The sequence below is a fragment of the Mustela nivalis genome (genome assembly GCF_964662115.1).
Source record: "Mustela nivalis genome assembly, chromosome: 6".
Taxonomy (NCBI): domain Eukaryota; kingdom Metazoa; phylum Chordata; class Mammalia; order Carnivora; family Mustelidae; genus Mustela; species Mustela nivalis.
Window position 1 is genome coordinate 115,402,931 of NC_139025.1, and position 20,614 is coordinate 115,423,544.

Consider the following 20,614-nt stretch of genomic DNA (forward strand, 5'->3'; position numbering starts at 1 on the left):
TCCAATCAGGCTTCTACATTTAACTGTTAAGTGCAGGACTAATATGTTAAATCCACCATGGCATGCAGTCAGCACAGGAAACTTTATAGGACAAATGACTTCTACAGCAAGTGGAGGGTGTTACATGACTGAATTCTGTAAGGCCTCTAATGTGACAGTTGTATGCCTTTTTTTAAAAGTTGTTGTTGTTATTTATCAAGCTGATTGAAAAGAAAAATAATGTCAGCTTACTCATTTTTTAAAGTTTTGCTTATGGTTTTTCCAAAATGATAGAAGTCTTAGGGAAGTAGTCTTTTAATATTCATTTTTAGACAGCTTAGAATATTCATTTTGTCAATTTCTTTAACATAGTCAATCTAGCAAATATTTACCAACAAGGAAAATCAGAAATCAGAATTATTCTTCCAGCTAATTGTACCAGAATATCAATTCTTAAAGATACTATGTTCCTATCATATATTTTAAATTTTTTTAAAAAAATTTTATTTTAAATAGGCTCCACACCCAGTGTGGGGCTTGAACTCATGACTGAGATGAAGAGTTGCATGCTCTACTAACAGAGCCAGCCAGGTACCCCCTGTTATATATTTTAAATATATATTTGTTATATGCTTTGGTAAAAATATCTGAAATACTTAAATAAATAATAAGTAAAAATCTTTTAAATTCTAGGATTTAAAAAATGCTTGAAATCTGAATAGCTATTTTTATTTTTATTAATATTCTAATTTCCTTTCTGTTTTAAAGCCCAACCCGAATTCCTGAAACAGCCTACTAATATATATGCTCATGAATCAATGGATATTGTATTTGAATGTGAAGTGACTGGGAAACCAACTCCAACTGTGAAGTGGGTGAAGAATGGGGATATGGTTATCCCAAGTGATTACTTTAAGATTGTAGTAAGTATTTTTCAAAGGACACTTATCTCTGAAAACTTTAAATGTCTTTAAATATAATCACTAAGAGATCTGTTGTCTTATATATACCAGATTATGCACTACAGATGAAGACAAGAAAATACACATAGAATGTAATCTCTTCATTAGCTGATGAGAAAGCTGAGCCTAGACGTATTTTGGTAGATTATATAAGATCACATAGCTAGTTAGTAGTTGAACTAAGCCTGATGTCCAGAGCTCCTGACCAACAGTCTGGTATTCCAACTCAAACATGCTAGTACTCTTATTAAACACTGTTGTCACTATTTTCTTGGTAATGATTACTCTATGTGTGCACCAGTTATCTTCATAGCTCTCCATTCAAAGAACAGATATCTGTCCTTCATACACTGATGCTCAGGCCTTTCAAAAGAAGTATGACCTAGGGTTGGACGATTGTTGTGACAGTAGATAAAAAGATTCTAAAGAAGTAAATAATATTAAATGTTTAAGAACATTCAGCCATTATTGTTTTCTTATTTGAGATATGGTTAAATCCTTAGTAATCCTTATTATTATCATTATCTAAATGCTAGTAATAAAATTATCTAAGTTTTGGTAATAAGGATTAATGTTTTAAGGTGTATAGATGGCATTCATTGAAATAATCAGAAGTAATTATGGTTGTTACTGATGTAATATCTTATAAATTTTTCATATAAGTAATTCATTCTTAGTAGGAATATATTTTCAACTATAAAATGCATAATCTCATGTTACAAAAAGTAATTCACAAGTATATTTAACTAATTGAAAAGCAATGTGTTACAGCTAAATGAGCATTTTTACTCTTACCAGTTTCATATTCTTAAAAGTTTTAAAACTATATTCATAATAATATTTGACATTTATATAGTAATTTATAATATAAGGGAAGCTTGTATATATGCATCCTCATTTAACTTCTTGTAGACTAGTCTGTTTGAACTAATGATATTAGAGATAATTTTAAGAAGATACCTTGAATTCACAAATTCAGACTTTTACTATGGTCATGTGTGGTATTGTATGTCAGATACTTTTCCAACTAAACGTGTAAGTCTACAAACACCGTGGGTAGTACTTTCCATAAGGATTAAGTTCTTAATTGGTTGTGTTTCCTGTTCTAGTCAGTTAAATCAGTACCTTTTCAATAAAATTGAGTTTAACAGGTACATAGATAGATAATACTCAGTAGCTGAATCATACAATTTTACTTACTTTTTCTCCTTAGAAAGAGCATATCCTTGAGATTTTGGACTAATGTTCATCAGTCGAATCATAAAATTTTATTTATGTTTTTCTTTCTCAGAAGGAACATAATCTTCAAGTTTTGGGGCTGGTGAAATCAGATGAAGGGTTCTATCAATGCATTGCTGAGAATGATGTTGGAAATGCACAAGCTGGAGCCCAACTGATAATCCTTGAACATGGTAAGAGGGGCTGAAATAGTAAAATGAAAGAGGCTGACTGTGTTTGAGGAACTCGTATCTATCACAGTACTCTAGGATACCTCATGATTAATAACCTCTTTCTAAAGACCAGGATATGGTATAGCTAAGAGGAAAAGAAAGCCATCTAAGTATTTACTGTTGCTTAAAATGACATAGAAACACAATTTTGGATAATATTGAAAAGAAGAACTGAACTATTGCAGTCTTACAGAAATAAATGTTCTTCATATTTCAGTCATTTTAATCCCACAAATATATTTCTGCTCTATTAAAATAGAAAAACTTAAAGTACTTTTTGTTTTGCATTGAATTTTTCCAAAATAAAAATAACATGCCTTTTCTAATTATCATATATTTTAAAATGCTTATTATGAATTCAGACAACATTGAAAAATAAAAAAGCAGGGGAAAGCCATAGCCTTTATCCGTCAGAGTCTGTTCTGGGGAAATCACACAATAATTTGAACAGATAATCTTGAATATAAAGAACTATTAACTGTAACAGGATTAGAGTATCAAGGGGTTGGCTGGCAAGAAGTAGAGACAACTCTGGTGAACATAAGAATGGCAGATATAGGGGCGCCTGGGTGGCTAAGTGGGTTGGGCCTCTGCCTTCAGCTTGGGTCATGATCTCAGGTCCTGGGATCAAGCCCCGCATCAGGCTCTCTGCTTAGCGGGGGTCCTGCTTCCCTCTCTCTCTCTGCCTGCCTTTCTGCCTACTTGTGATCTCTCTCTGTGTCTAATAGATAAATAAAATCTTTATAAAAAAAAAAAAAGAATGGCAAATATAGAGAGAAGTCACAAGCTGTAAGTCTGAGAGAGAGAGCATTAAGTTCCTCAGGACTGAAATCCAGACTGTGTTGGAGAGGGTGTGGCCATGTTTTACTGGACAACAGAGAAGTTGCTATGCTGTTGGAAACCTGCTCAAAATCCAGGGTCTGGTATGAACAACCAGTCACAAGGAGGTGTCTCCTTGAAGGCATTTGGCTATAAAACCACCAGAGGGTTGGGTATTGGGAGAAGCTTCTCTCCAGCTGATAAAATTTAAAACATACGTCCTCTGCAAAGATAAGATAGATAAAGGGCCCTTCTTTATTTCTGCAGAGCAGACAATAAGGGATGGATTTGGAATTGAGGGGCAGTAAATTGATAATGGCACATGCTCCAAACTCTGGTTCCTAAGAGCACTACATATGAACATGCACTGATGTGTGTGTGGTTTGATGATGCATTTTCTTGGAAGTGTGCTGTGAACATCTTGTCATGTCAGTAAATACATAGATCTGTATCAGCTTTTTCATCACTGAACAGTATATTTGCACTTTGTTTTATGTGATTCCCTGTTGCTTAACATTTAAATTGTTTCCTATGTTTTACTGTTATGAACGGTGTTATGCTGAACTTCTTTTTATCATTATTTTCTCATATTTAATTACTAGAAGTTGAGTTGGTGGATAGTCTGTGTCCCATTGATAAGGATACCTGTTGGATGTATTTTTTATTTATTTTAACAAGAAGAGTACTTTTCTTTTGTGCAGTTCTCAAGAACATATGAAAAAATCATGCTTTAGACATGAAGTCTGGTGTCTGAGTCAAATAAAGTTCAGGTTCCAGTTCGGCCCCAGCTATATATATCCTAGCTGCAGAAGCTCATTGGTGCAGATAGTAGTGCCTACTCTGGCTTTCCACTAAGATAACATTTTTGGTTTATAAGCTCTTTCTTGAAAATGTATCTAAACATTTTGGTTTATAAGTTCTTTCTTGAAAATGTATATAAAAAGGAATAAAATACTAGAACTGTTCTTTTTTCTTCTTATGTTTATGATTATACCTTTCCCTATTTATTGAAAAATATTTATAGAAACTTGTCACTTTTTCTTCTTGGCAAATGCCTGAATACGATTGCCAAATCAGGCACTACAGTAGATAGGATTCCTCCTTTTTTTTTTTTTTTTTTAGGATTTTTAGGATTAGGATTTAGGATTTTCCTTGGTAAAATTTGTAGATCTCCTGGGGTGATTTACATGGATAAATAAAGGAATTTCAGTGTATGTGTGTTTGGGATGATTTACATGAATAAATAAAGGGATAAAGGTAATTTACATGAATAAATAAAGGAATTTCAGTGTATGTGTGTTTGGGATTACCATTATAGATTTAACTCTAATATTATAAATGGTTGGCTATGCAAGGAGATCTCTAACCTAATCCTAATTGGATTTTTGTCTGAGAATGTTTGGATCACATAATTATAGTTGCAGTATGTGGTTTTTTTTTTCTTTTCCTTTTTGAGACAACATTTCAAAAATAGACATTTTGGGGTTGGCAGAAGTTTTTGGTAACTCTGTCAGGGATGAATTAAGAATGTGTAGATTGTAACAGAGTCATTTTACTAATGTTGCTGTTTTAATTTGCAAAATAAATATTTATGTGGGAAAGCTAAAAGGGAATATAACAGTTTATAAGCTCTGATCTCTGTCTTTCTGGAGTTTATAATATTGTAAAGGATATAAGAGATGTGTACAATCTAATACCCAGTCCATAATAAGTTTTATTCTTATAATACAAATAAGGCAGCATACAGTTTGGGAGAGAGGAATTCTCTTTGTGTGATCAGGGCAGTTTTTTCATAGAAAGTGTAATCCCTTTTGTAACAGACCTTGAAGGATAAGATTTCCAGGTGTTAAAAAAAGGGTTTGGATCCGTATGGAAATAGAACACTATTTAGGAAGTTAGCCTGTGAAGGCTGAATGGGATCAAATTGTTCATGGCCTTGATTGTAAAGAGTCAAATACAATACTGTAGTAAGGCAGTCTGATGATAAAGGCAGGTTTAATTAGAAGAAGTTCATTTGACAGGCATGTGGGTGGCTCAGTTAGTTAAGTGTCCAACTCTTAGTTTCAACTCAGGTCATGATCTCAGGGTTGTGAGAGCAACCCCCACGTCAGGTTCCTCGGGAGTCTGCTTGAGATTCCCTCTCTCCCTCTGCCTGCCCACCCTGCTTGTGCTAACCCTCACTCTCAAATAAATATAAAATCTTAAAAAAAAAAAAAAAGTCCATCTGAAACCAGTATAACACTAACTGGAATTAAAATAAAAAGTCAAAAAAATAAAAATACAATTATTACACACACACACACACACACACACACAAAAGAAGGCAGACTGGAAGAGGCAGCTAGTTGAAGGAATATTGTTACAAGAACCATTGTGAGGTAATTAATTATACTAGAAAAATAGAAAGGATTCTAATAAGATACTAGTGATTTATCTAATCCAGACTTTATGGACTGATTAAATATTAAGCACTGTTATAGAGAAGTCAGGGAAACTTGGCAGGTTTTCTCTGGTTGACTGGAAGAGTGGTAATGCCTTTCCAAAACAGAAAAGGGAGGTGAATTGAAGGGGAGGGGGCTTCTACTCATGTAAAGAGTGGGCACATAACGTCCCACTCTTACCTACAATGACAAGCTGGATGATCTGCAAAACCCTAATTTCTCTGAGCCCATAAGAGAGCTCAGATTGCAAAGCAGCCAAGTAACATAAGTTTGAAAGACTTGCAGACCTCATTGCCCCAGAGAATGGGTCATTAATTTGACCTTTGGCAGATCATGAGAGAAAGAAATGGCTGACATAAAAGTGGGTAAGAAAAAATCAACTAACATTTTAACTGATTGTTAAAGACTCTGTATGAACTAGTTTGGAGTACCGGCGGGCCCCAGATGAAAGGGAAATTCATACATGCTTGCAAATGCATTTCCCAGGAATTCCACAGAATATTCACTGTGAAAACTGGTGGCAAGGCAGAAACTTGAGAAGTCATTTTGGTGGTGAAGAGGTGAAAGAGGTAATTTATGGCACCTGGGAGATAGGTGCAAAGGCCCTCTCATTTATTCAGACTCCTTTAAGCCTCAAACCAGTGAGGGAGGACAGAAAGCCTTACTTCATAAGTTTCTGGGAGCGAATTAGAAGCAGACCTTTCTGTTTCTGGAGGGAAGAATCCTTTGGTACATAGGGACTATCTAATATTGAGGCTGGACAGGGACAACTGAAGATCCTACTTGCCTTATCACCAAGTAACAGACAAAAGCTTTTATGGCTGGGGAGAGGTCAAGAATATAGATCCCTATGTGGTAGAGGTACCCAGAAATGGTTGAAAGCTGAGAGGAAAACAGATAAATTGAGAAAAGCAAAAATAAAAATTATGGCAGATATTTTATCAGAAATGGTGTAAGCCAGAAGACAATGGAGTAGTACTTCTATAGTCCTAAAAGGAAGAAAAAAAAAAGTCAACCCAAATAATATAACCAACAAAAATATATTTCAGAAATGAACGTGAAATAGAGAACTTTTCAGAACAAGAGCTGAGAAAATTCAATGTCAGCAGACCTGTACTGCAACAAATATAAATTTCTTTAGGCAGAAGTAGTGTGATACCTGACAGAAACTTGCAGGTCTTCACAAAGAAACAAACAGGCCAGAATGGTTTAAAAACAAAAAAGTAAATGTAAAAATTTTTCTTATTTTCATCACTTTAAGAGATAATTTATTATCTAAACAGGAGAGCACCAGCCTTTTCAGCAAAGGGCTAGACAGTATATGTTTTAGCTACTTGACTCTGCCCTTGTACTGTCAGATCAGCCATATAAATCAAAATACCTTGTTCCTGGAAAACTTTATTTGCAGAAAAGAGGGGGCATGTCCTTATTTGCTGATCTCTGATCTAAGGAAAAATAGCTTATATTATATGAAAATTAAAATATATGATAAAACAGTGAAGTTTTTAATGAAAACTTTTAAACAAAAAATTACTGTAGAATTGAAAATAGTTTATAACAAATATAAAAATATTAACTATCAGTATAATAGTTTCTCAGTATAAATATAGAAAAATATATATAAAGTAGAAAATTAGTTTATAACGTACAAAATTGAAATATATGACAAAACTGAAGTTTTTAACAAAAACTTTTTTTATTATGTTCAGTTTGCCAGCATATAGTACATCATTATTTTAACAAAAACTTTTTTTAATAACAAAAAAATTATAGTTGAGTTGAAAATAAATCTTGTAAGATCCTTATATTACAGATCATAATATTATATGAAGTAGACTGTGATCATTTAAAAATGCATATCATAAAACTTAGGAGACCTACTAAAAAGCACAGAAAGATTTAGCTAATAAGTGAATAGTGGAAATACAGTGGAATCTTAAGAATTAATCTAAAAGAAGTAAGGAAAAGAGAAAAAAGGACAAAGAATAAATGGAACAAATAAAAACTAACAAGATAGTAGATTTGAATCTATATCTTTTATTGCATTAAATGTAAATCATTTAGGCCTTAAGTCTCAGACATTGAATAGCACTTAAATCATCCAAAGTATATTCTTTGACTTCAGTGGCATTAAACTAAAACTCCGTAAAAGATATTGGAAAATCCTCAAATATTTGGGAATTAAACAGCTTTCTGAATAATGACAAGTCAAAGAAACAAGTCACAGGAAATTAGAAGCTATTTTGAATTGAATAAAAAAGGAAATACAACTTACTAAAATTTGTAGAATGCAGTTAAAAGTAGTGTTTTGAAGGAAACATACATTTATTTATTTATTTATTTATTTATTTATTTATAGATTTATTTATCTGAGGCAGGGAGAGAGAGTGCACACGAGTGGCAAGGACAGAGTGAGAGGGAGCAAGAATTCCAAGCAGACTCTGTGCTGACCATGGACCCTGAGATCATGACCTTAACCAAAACAGTCAGGTGCTTAACCAACTGTACCCCCTCCCCCGCCAGGTTCCTTCCCTTGAAGGAAGCTTATAAAAGCTAGATAAAAAGAGCAAATTAAATCCAAAGCATTCAGAAGAAGAAAATGATGAGAAATAAATGAAATGGAAAACAGTAAATGAAACCAAGAGTTGGTCTTTTGAAAAGATCAATTTAATTGGAATATGTTTAACCACACTGATAAAGAAAAACAAAAAACTACCAAAATCAAGAATGAAAGGGAGGATATCATTACAGATCCTATAGACTTTTATACAAGTGAAAATTAGAACAACTTTATGCCCATAAGTTTGGTGGTTTTTTTTTTTTATGCCCATAAGTTTTATTTTTTTTTAAATATTTTATTTATTTGACAGAGATCACAAGTAGGCACAGAAAGAGAGAGAGAGAGAGAGAGAGAGAGAGAGAGAGAGAGAGGAGGAAGCAGGCTCCCCGCGGAGCAGAGAGCCCGATGCGGGACTCGATCCCAGAACTCTGAGATCATGACCTGAGCTGAAGGCAGAGGCTTAACCCACTGAGCCACCCAGGCGCCCCATATGCCCATAAGTTTTAAAAAGAAGATAATAGAGCTGGTTTGCTCAGGACATAAAGCATCAGTTTAAGATGTGCTCGGTTTAGGTTATAATAGAAAGCTAGATAAAAACATCTAGAATCAGAGGGCAGTTCGTGTCAGAAGGTCAGGAAAGAGGTTGAAGAAGAAAACAACAGACTTTGATTTTGATAGATTTTAAGAGTTTTAACCAAACTCTTGCTACAAATTAAGGCAGCTAAATATTTTATTTTCTTGTATGTAGAAAATATCGTGTCCCCAATTTTTATGTGGTAGTCTTTTACACAATTGTAAATTAAAACTCCTTAACCTCTCTTTTGTAAATGGAGTTAAAAGGGATCATATATTATCTAGTCTAATTTCTCTGCCTCATATGATTGTCTTAGCTAGAATTCATCCCTGCATCCTGTCTTGAAGATCTGCATGGATACCATTGCTATAATCTTTGGATAAGTTTTTTGCCATGTATTATTTTCCTTAATGGTCAAAAAATTCATTCTTGTTTCTGCCTTCAATCACCATAGTTTTCTATGGACTTCCATCTCAACCTCTTATTTTATATCTACTTAAAGATGATGTTTATTCCCTTATTTTTTCCTTCTTACCGTTTCCAGATATTTAAATTATTTCTAATAGAACCTCTTCTGTCCTGCTGATTTAAAAAAATCTTCTGTTTAATCCCATTCTTGTGCATATCGAAAAAATATGGTGGCTTGTAAGAATCTGGGAAAAGAAACTTATATAACAGAAATAGCACTTTATAATATTTGAATGTGTGAAAAAGTAGAATCACAAATCCATGTGGACTGAAAGATTCCTACATTACATGATATGTGGAAAATTGATAATTTGTAAAGAATTAAATTATGGGGGCACCTGGGTGGCTCAGTGGGTTAAAGCCTCTGCCTTCAGCTCAGGTCATGATCCCAGGGGCCTAGGATCAAGCCTCACCTTGGGCTCTCTGCTCAGCATGGAGCCTGCTTCCTCTTCTCTCTCTGCCTGCCTGTCTGCCTACTTGTGATCTCTGTCTGTCAAATAAATAAAAATAAAATCTTTAAAAAAAAAGAAATTATGTATTACCAAGCTGTCAAAGAGTTAAATTTTTAATTGAATCCATAAAAATGTTGAAAGATGGTAGAAGAGTATTGCCACTTTTACATATGAAAGAAGTAAGAGAGGATACACATGGAAAATTAGTATTTTAGGGTATAAAAAATTTAATTCTTCTGTAAATGGAGTATGATAAATACCTTAACTAAATTAAAGAGGAGATAAGGTAGGGAAAAAATTTAATATTCTGAATATATAAGTGTGCACACAAATGGATATGATAAAATAACATAAGAATACAGTTCACAACAAGCAAAGATAATTTCTAAATGTTCCATTTCACAATCAGAGATACAAGATTAAGGCAGTGAGATGTCATTTTTGCCTAATGAAGATTTTATCTTTTTATGAACACTACTTTGTAATGGGTGGTTAGGGTGTGGGGCTGTTCCTTTCTTTCACTCAGTAAAAAAATATGAATTACTACATCATTTACTAAAAACCCTTTTGACATTTATGTGTTAAAAATTACTCAATCTATTAATCTTTTTTTTTTTAAGATTTTATTTATTTGCCAGAGAGAGAGAGGGAGAGAGTGTACATACAAGCAGGCAGAGAGGCAGGCAGAGGCAGCAAGAGAAGCAGGTTCCCTGCCGAGCAAGGAGCGCGATGCGGGACTCGATCCCATGACCCCGGGATCATGACCTGAGCCAAAGGCAGCGGCTTAACCCACTGAGCCACCCAGGCGTCCCTCAATCTATTAATCTTTTGGGATTTTTTTTCTAAGGAAAAAAGTCAAAATTTGGACAGACTGTTGATATCAGCATTTGTAATTTAAAAAGAAGAAGGAATAAATATAGAAATAATAGGAAGGGACTTACTTGTCCGCAAATAGAGGAAATAGTTAAATAATTATAGTATAACATTGTGATGGAAAAGTTATTTGGCCGTTAAAATTTGGCCATTAAAAAGTCACTTATTTGAACACCCTTTAATGGTATCAGATTTTCAGGATATAATGTCAAGTAGAGAAGTAAAATACAAAGCTATATATACAGATAATCTGAATTTAGTTTAAAAAATTATATATGCACATTAAGACATTCCCATACCAAAATGCTAACAGTGGTTCTCTTTGCATACTAATGTTTTTTTCAATTTTCTAAAATAATCATATATTCCTTTTATAATCGGTAAAAGTTTTTTCTTAATACTAAAACTACCTTTCAGTGCCTTAATTTAGAAAATACACCAAACATAATTTTGAGGACTTCCTCCCAAAAGCATCACAGCTGGAAGAATTACAAATGCTTCCCTTTGTAAGAGTTGGGTTGTATTACAGGAAGTAAACAGAGCAGTTTCCAGAACTCACTGCTACCCCTGATTTGGTGGGACAAGTTCGTGAGGCATGAGCAGCCTGAGGGAGGAAGGATGGAAACCTGGCCTACTTTGAGCCCCTTTCCCTTTGCATTCACTACCATTGTGAATCTTCAAGAGTAAAATAGAATGTGTGTGTATAGCTTCCCTAGATCTGTTTGACCATGGAACTTGTCTTTTTTTAAGTAGACCCACTAAAATCTTAAAGAGCACAATTTGGGAAACACTGATGTAGAGATATTCAAAGGAGGATGGATAAAATAGAGGTTGGCAAATAGTGGCCTCTCTCTCTCTATGTATATATACACACACATACACACACACACATATATATTATATCTAATACACATATTAATATGTATATATTAGATGCATTAAATAATGTATATAATATATAATTTATATGTAACATAACACATGTAATATATGTAATACATATAAATAGTATATTTATATTAAATATATACTACTGTATATATTTATATATAATATGCTATATATTTATTTATTTACCTTTTTTTATGGTAAAGTTTTATTGAGACACAGCCACACTTGTTTACTGATTGTCTATATCTGATCTGTAGTTGTTTTCACACTACAGTGGCAGAGATGAGTATTTAGACAGAAATCATATGGCCCACCAAGCCTGAAATATTTGCTCCGGCCCTTTACAGAAGGAGCTTGCCAGACACTGGCATAAGTGATAGGAATCTGTCAGCCCTGATAATTTGATAAGTTATTTCTGGTCATCGGAAGTCTTTTCCAAGTAAAAGTTTTTAAATGGAAAAAAAGGGGGGATTGGGTGGAAAAAGGCAGAAGAGGGGCCAGGAGAATGACAAATACAAGGATAACAGGAGAAAGTGAGACTTGGTGTGTGAATAACTAGGAAATGTGCAGTGGTGACTGACTCCAAGGAGGAGTTGTTATCAGAACTACAGACCGCAGAGAGTTTGCTAGCTCATCTTTGTGGCTGACATCTGAGAGACACTTAAGTACTAGAAACACCATGCAGTAAATTATTGAAAGTGGAAAGAGGGGCACCTGGGTGGCTCAGTCAGTTAAGCCTCCAACTCTTGGTTTCAGCTCAGATCATGATCTCAGGGTTGTGAGATTGAGGCCCGAGTTGAGTCCTTTTTTTTTTTTTTTTTAAGATTTTATTTATTTATTTGACACAGAGCACAAATAGGCAGAGCGGTAGACAAAGGGAGAAGGAGAAGCAGGCTCCCCACTGAACCGAGCAGAGCCTGATGTGGGGCTTGATTCCAGGACCCTAAGATAAAGGCAGACACTTAACTGACTGAGCCACCCAGGTGTGCCTCCCCACGGTTGGGTTCTGTGCTCAGTGAGGAGACTAATTGTACTTCTCCCTCACCCTTTATTCCTGCCCCCGCTCATATGTGTGTCTCTCTCTTTCTCAAATAAATAAAATCTTAAAAAGTGGAAAGCAGTCTCTTGTGATGGTGTTTTCCTTCATGCATCTGGTTTAAAAATAATATCGAAAGTATTTTAGCATCTTTGAGACCAAGTCTTATTTTTAGAGGGAATTTTCTGATTTCTAGTGAATATTGGCTATAAAACTGGGCATCAGCCTGCTGACTAGTACTTGGTTGTAAAAAGGTACTTTGGAGCACCCACAGTTGGCCCGTGATATAATTTGGATGGCATAGTTTTTAAGTTAATTATTACCTTTGAATATAAAATGAAGTTTTGTAATTATAGTTAAATAAAACACTGTTTTTAGTGTTTTATATAAGCAACAACACTAGGAAGCAAAATTTCTAATTGGAAAGTAGAAGTTGAGTATGTTTCAAATGTACTTTCTCTTTATTCCTCCAGCTTTATTGAGATACAACCAACAATTATCATTGTGTATGTTTAAGGTGTACATATTATAAAATGTTTAGCACAGTAAGGCTAGTTAACACATTCTTTACCTCACATAATCAGCAATTTGTTATTGTAATGTTAACATGGTGAGTTCAACTCTCCTACAGCTTTTAGTTACACGGTACAGTATTGTTTGCTAGAGTCACATTCTATCCTCAGACTTTAGTCCTTTGAAAGTGGAAGTTTATACCCTTTGACCAGCATCTCCCGATTTCCCTCACCCTTCAGTCCCTTGTAATTGTTATTGTACTGTTCCTAGGATTTCAGTGTCACACACAACTTCTTTAAAATATTAAAAATGCTATTTCTAATATTTACTTTTATGCATTTCTAGGAATAGCAGCTTTTGATTTTAAAGATTTTGTAGTTTTTAAAATATTTAACAATAACAGTATTTTTATTTGCTGCCAGTTTAATTAATAGTATCTGTCACTTTGTGCTAAAATACTTTCTCTTATAATTGTCTACGGAATGATTTTTTTTAAGTATTGGCATTCTAAATTACTGCAGTTAAGAGTAGTAAGAACTAAGTAAAATGTGTTTTGGCCATTAACCTTTTTTTAGTCTTTCCTCCTATCACTTTGAATTCAAAAATAGATTCCAGAATTATCTTGTAAGATTTAAATTTAAAAACACTAGAGTTTTTTCCTTGTACATTCATTCATATCAAGTCTGATATTTGGCAGTTCTTTATTTCCAGTAAGGGAAGATGGGCTGGTGAAAAGGGAGGAACACGAACTTGTTTTTAGTAAAGGAAGTTCATATTTTACCAACACATTAAATGACTTCTAGGATATTATGGCAGTGGTAGATAAGGGTACATATTGAGGTTTACTTTTTTTTTTTTTTTTGATAGAAATATGTCCCCAAAATTCCATATAATAGCTAAGGTAAATATTGAATAATAGAAGTTCTGGAATAAGTGACTAATGGCCTGGCATGATCAAAAGTTGGCTAGGTAGCAGGAAATCATTAGACCTTAGTGGAATATTTTAAGTCTCAAATACTAGAATGTGTGGTAGTTGGTGTTGATTTTATTTTAGTTTTTGGTGTTGATTTTAATCAAAGGATAAATTCTAATCAGTTATTTTGCTTTTTTGTAGCAGTAATTATAACTTTAAGAAAAGTTTTAACTCAAGACAGCTGTGATGAAATTTGACTTCTTAATCATGAATTCCATGGCTAGGAACTTTCTGTGATTGAAAATGCATCTAATGTCAATGCCTCCGTTCTAATTCTCATCTGCCCTTAACTTGCTGAGACATTGGTTCCGGTATTGAAATGCTCTGATTTTTATTTTCTGTAAAATGAAGGATTTAGATTATATGATTTCCTTATCACTCAAATATTCTATTAAATGCAGCTGTTTCAGAAATATATGCGTTAGGGGGTCCTGGGGACACAGTTGGTTAAGCATCTGCCTTCAGCTTGGGTCATGATCCCATCCAGGGATCAAGCCCCACATGAAGAGTTTCCTTACTCAGTGGGAAGCCTGCTTCTCCCTTACCCTCTACCCCCCACTCATTATTGCTCTCTCTAGTGCTTTCTCTCTGTCAAATAAATAAAATCTTTTTAAAAATTTTAAAAAAGAAATATATGCATTAAATATAAGATGAATTTCAGAATGTTTTTCCTGTCTAGGTATTGAAACAGATACATTGTTTGCAGAAAGATAAAGGCATTTCCTTATCTGCCACAATGTGTGTAATGAAACAAACCTTACACTAGAGATCTGAATTATTGGCTTCATGTCCCAACCCCACTATGGATGAGGTAGTTAATCTCTCTGAGTATCATTTCCCTTATCTCTAAGTATAAACAGTAATCTCTGCACAGCACACCTCTGAGAGGCAAATAGAATAATAATGTTGACCTTTGAATGACCCAAGAGCACTGACCTCCCTGCACAATCAAAAATCTGTATATAATCTGATTCCCCCAAAACTTAACTAGTAATAACCTACTGTTGGCTGGAAGCCTTTATCAGTAAGGTAAATAATCAACTAACACATATTTTATACATATATGTATTTTAGACTATATTCTCAAAATAAAGTAAGCTAGAGCACAGAAACTGTTAAGAAAATAATGAGAAAATACACTCATAGTACTATACTGTATTTATCAAAAAACAATTTGTGTGGAAGTGGACCTACACAGTTCAAATCCGTGTTGTTCAAGAGCCAACTATATATGTAAAACATTTTGTAAATTGTAGGTACTCTGTAACGCTAAGGTAATAGTAATTTGAAACAATGTACGACTGCAAAAGTAATGACTGGAATTTTAGTAGTCAACATTAAATTAAAATGAAGATAAAAAGTTTACTTCACAAAGCAAAGTTTGAGAACTTTTTCAAGTAGACAACCGTAATCCATTTAATATTCATTTAGATCATTTGGGATTGCAAAACAAAAAAATCTTGTGTGACCAGATTGTAAGGCATCTGAAGTGGCTTGCTTAAAACTAAACTTGCACAAAATAGTTTTAAATGAACATAACACATGGTCATTGTCAAAAATAAGATTGTGTAATTGACTGAAATAAAAGTAAATGTACCTTTTAACCCTTCCCTTAATCTAACTTTCTAGAGATAACCCTTGTTAACAAACATTATCCACGCATTCATTGAGTATTTGTTGAACAAAATTCCATATGCTATGAGATTATATATTCATTGTGCTAAGTGGTGGGGATGAAATGGGCCTGAGTCTCGGCCCTCATAGTGCTTATGTATAGGCGGACATTGAGCAAGTAAATAAATAAATAAAGTAATTGTAGATTTTATGTCTACTTAAAAGAATGGGCTGATAAAGAATTATTGAGTTAAACAGGATAGGCAGAGAAGACCTTTCCTTTTTTTTCTTTTGACTGTGCCACCCAGGCACCCTGGGGTCTTGTTTTATTTTTTATTTTTTATAATTAATTATTTTTATTAACATATAATGTATTATTTGCCCCAGGGGTACAGGTCTGTGAATCATCAGGTTTACACACTTCACAGCACTCACCATAGCACATACCCTCCCCAATGTCCATAACCCAACCTCCCTTCTCCATACCCCCTCCCCTGGCAACCCTCAGTTTGTTTCGTGAGATTAAGAGTCTCTTAGGGATTGTCTCCCTCCCATCCCATCTTGTTTCATTTTAGAGAAGGCCTTTCTGATAGAATATGTCAGTTGAGACCTGAACCTTAGAAGAAGCCTGTGTGTGTGTATTTTATATACTCACACATGTGTAGACACACATGTATAACCTTTTCATTTGTGGACATGAAATCATATTTTTCTGTGACTTTACTGAACAGTGTATTATGGACATGCTGGTACTCACTGGTTTACCTTTTTTTCTTTTTTTACCTGCTCTGTTACCATCAGACTGGAGTATGAGGAGAATTATGTTTTTGTGTTCTTGATGGTGGTGTAAATTTTTTTGAAATGTAGCTTAATAATTTAGAATTCATATACCCTTTCATCAAAGAACCCTATTTATAATAATGTACCTTGCGTGTATAGCTACCAAATATTTGAAGATACTTATGTTAGACTAGAATAAATCTGGAGACAGTGTGGTCCATGCAGTTAATAAGGGGGCTGATTAAATAACATGAATACAGTGGAACACTAGGTAGCTGTTAAAAAATAAAAGTAGGTCAATGTAAGGTAAATACAGTAGATGTGGAAAAATATCTGAGTTACATTACTAAAGCAAGTTGCAGAAAAGTATATATAGTCTGATTTCACAGATAAGACAGAAGGATAAATAGTTGATCCTTGAACAATACCTGTGAACAGGAGCTAGGGGCACCTCACACGAGGTTTTAAGTGGATACTTGCAACACCTTAGCTCACCACAGTGGCAACAGAGGTGGCTACAAAATTATTATAATAGTACTGTATGCACTATAGTTAATTTTATGCAGTTAAGATTTAATACTCTCTACATTTGCTTACATTTCTCTCAAGTGTAAATGGCACCATGAATAGTCTGTATGTGCATAAGTTTTGATAAATTTTAACTTTGTGTATTTTAAATTTGTGTATATTTTTTGGTAGTTAATGACAAAATAGGCTAGTATTTACATATATGTTATGTATTCATGACATATACCTAGCTTTTTCTTAATTTTTTTGTTATTTCTAGGCTGGGAAGTTCATCTGTGAATTATTTCAAGTTTTTTCAAATCGTTGCAAATCTCCAAAAAATCTCTAATATATTTATTGAAAAAAAATCCACATATTAAGAGAACCATGCATTTCCAACCTGTGTTTGTTGTTTAAGGATCTACTGTTGGTGTATATATGCTTGTATGTTTAACAAAGTTTTATAAATCTACACAACAATCTGTTAATCGTGCTTATATCTGAGAAGTGAGATTGGAAATGCCTGAGGATGAAGAGGGAAGGACAATGTATTATAAATATTTGAAAAGCCAAATAAAATTAAGTTTTTATTTAAAATTAAGAAATTAAATTTGAAATATTTCAGTCAGGTCTGTACACACAGTGATATTTCCCTTGTTCAGGATAGTTTAAAACTTTTTGGGTTTTTGTTTCTTGAAAACAAAATGGTTTGGGAGAAAAAATAAATAGTTTAGAGTATTGGGCAACAATCTCCAAATATTTTCTTGTCTTCAAATGTACTATCTTCTATTATAGCACTTTTTTCCTGGAAGTTGAATCATGTCATATAAGTGCTAGGGCAGTTAGGTATAGTTTATTAATATATTAAAGCAAATTTGTTTTAACCAACAAGTATTTTATTGAGTGTGTGTACCATGTAAATAAAGATTTTTAGTTGCCTAGCAGAGACCCCACAGTACATACACTAGATGGAGAGGGGATGTAAAATCTTAGCGTCTGGTTAGAATGGATCTTAGAGATCCAAGTGTCTAGCTGAACTGAACACTCAGTTAAGTGACTTGCCTTATATCACATCACTAGTTAGCAACAAAAGACTGCTGTGTTTTCAATTTCAGTATTCACTGCACCACTTTAGCAAGTTTAATATTTTCAAGACAAAGATCATTTACAGTCTCTTAATTTCAAGTGCAGTCCTTTGGGTCTACTATGGCTACCCTCATTTGACAAGTTTGGTCATGTGTACCATTTTGCAAGGGTGACCGTGCATTTCGTGTGCCTGAGACGGTCCTAGTTCATGTCTGTTGTCCCAGCATAATTACCAAGAATGCTTTCTTGTCATCCTCATAGTTATCTGGTGGTAGACAGTATATTCTATAATTGTTCCAATTATTGCCAATTTATTGGATGTGAAAAGTACCAGGGTAGAGATTTGGATTATGAATCTAAAGAGTTGCTGTGTAAGCTGTGGTAAATGGCCAAGCGCTGCTGTAATTCTGAGTAGGAAGAAGTGATTGCTGTTAGGTTTGACAGATAAGAGTGGCTTCTCGAAGAATATGGCATTTGAGCTGAGCATAGAAGGATGAGTAGGATTGTAGATTGGTCAGGTTACACAGAGATGAAAAAGGATGACATTTCTGATGAATAAATAAGAAGGCTCAAAGTGCATTTGAAGAATAGCAAGGAGCTGAGTTTATCAGTGTTCAGAAAGTAGGAATACAAGAATACATGTCCTGGAAGGTGTATGTAGACCAGATTATTTAATACCAGGGCAAAAGGCTGGGTGGGATTTGCTAGCTAGACTACTCCAGCAAATTTTAGGTACATGAAGAAACAAGTAGCACTTTGTGTACAAGTAGTACACAAAGATTAGTCTATTGGAGAGGTGTTGAGTGACTTGAGAGAGGAAAATATAAAATCTGTGATACTGATTAGAATAATCGTGTGCCACATCAGATAGGATGTTTAAGACCCTCAACTGAGTATTGACAGTGGAAAGAGAAACTTTATCCTGCAGTAGCTCATACATGGTTAGATGTTCTAAAAGGAAGAGAGGACAAGTCATAATTTTTTTGGATACTTAAGGGAGAAAAGAAGATTTAAGTCTCACACTAAATACAAGCAGAGAGATTCTCTGTATAAGCCGAAGGTTATGATCTTAGTCTACTTAGGTTAAGAAAGTTTGTCCCCATTACTGTTGAGTTATTCTGTAATGACTAATCTGTTTTTAGAGAGCTTTGGAGAGGTAGAAATATAAAATATGATTTGTTTGTTTAATGTTTAACATTTCTTCTTTGACAAAAGTCATAAATTTTGAGGCCAGAGCTTGTGAGGCCCAGGTAATAACTTAGTGCCCCAATTATGAATTTTGGTTTTAAGCAATCAAATAAAAGTTCAGTCAATTACCTTTCTGGACACAAAGATGGATTTAGACATTATCAGAGAGCAAGCTTGAATTTTAATTTGGTACTGTTATTTTGCTATAAAGAAAGGCTCTATTATGCAGTGCTAACACACCAGAAGGAAGATAGTATGCCTGAACATCTTTTAATTGGTTACTATATTTTAAGAGATGATTAAATTATGCAATAACGTCATAGTTGGCAGAATATCATTCGGGTCTAGAACACATCACTGACAATCTGGCTGCTTATAGATTTTATTTCATATAGTTTCAATGCTGGATCAGTGTGTTTTTCATTTTGGGTTATAGTGTTGTTGATGTTGAGAATATCTCCCATTTGATGCATGCTTAAGAGATCACCAGAAATTAAAATTATAGTATAATTTGATACGTATTTTGAGTTATGCTTTCCTATAGTGTTCACGTTTTAAATGCTATTACTGCATCATAACTACTATAATGTTGTCCTCATATGTATGCATATTTTTAAAAAACCACCTTTGTTTACCACCAGAATCACTCTCTGAGTTTCCTCGTCCACAGTACGTACCTGAGCATTGTAGACCTCAAATGATGAAAAAAATGTGAAAGACTTTTTAGCTGGATTCTAGTATGATGACAAATTTCTTCTAATTTTTAGAATTCCTCTGCAGTTTAGATTCCTTTACAAATTCAAGTAGTTGATGTTTCTTGTCAAACTTAAAAAAGATCTGGATTAAGTACTACTTGAATTTTATCACTTTTTATATAATCTGAGGAAATAAAAACTGCTAGAATTTGGGCTTCTGAATCTGAATCTTAAAAAATGCTAATGCTCTTTATCTCTCAACTATGTCTTAGAAAACTAGTTATGATTAGAGTTAATGTAAATCATTAAATACATTGGAACAGAGTCAGTTTTCTCTTTTTATTGGTCTAACTGGGTAATGAGCAAAAATATCTTTCCATATTTGTCTTTCCTTTTTTCTGGGGTGTTATGATCTTGTATTGAGGAGACACCTTTTTGATTGAGGATGAAAGGAGAGAGGGCTGTCCTTTTTCTGGGCTCACTGCTGTGGTAGGTGCGTCACTAGCATCTGGCACACCTATTTTAATGAGTGCTTTTGATGTCAGGAAAATGTCAGATGACTTCCTTAAAATTGAAACATCTCTCCTGCACATAAGAATGGGAGGAGTATTTTGTGTTCATTTTATTTTATAACTTCCTTCAATTGTTTATATAAGTCATTTATTTAAACCAGCAGTTGACTGCAAGGGCTGCTTATCAGAGCACACACCCATCCAAACTCTCCACTAGAGTGTGCTCCTCTGAGAGCAGAT

At 34.0% G+C, this 20,614-nt stretch overlaps 1 protein-coding gene across 11 annotated transcripts in view; it reads left to right on the forward strand.

The window, feature by feature from the left end:
* Nucleotides 1-20,614, forward strand: part of NEO1 (neogenin 1) — a 232,936-nt gene that overhangs the window by 123,400 nt on the left and 88,922 nt on the right. For all 11 annotated transcript variants that reach the window (XM_082735725.1, XM_082735726.1, XM_082735717.1 and 8 more), the window contains exons 6-7: nucleotides 748-902; nucleotides 2,233-2,353. In XM_082735725.1, coding sequence (XP_082591851.1) covers nucleotides 748-902; nucleotides 2,233-2,353 — 276 coding nt within the window. The remainder of the gene's footprint in view (nucleotides 1-747; nucleotides 903-2,232; nucleotides 2,354-20,614) is intronic.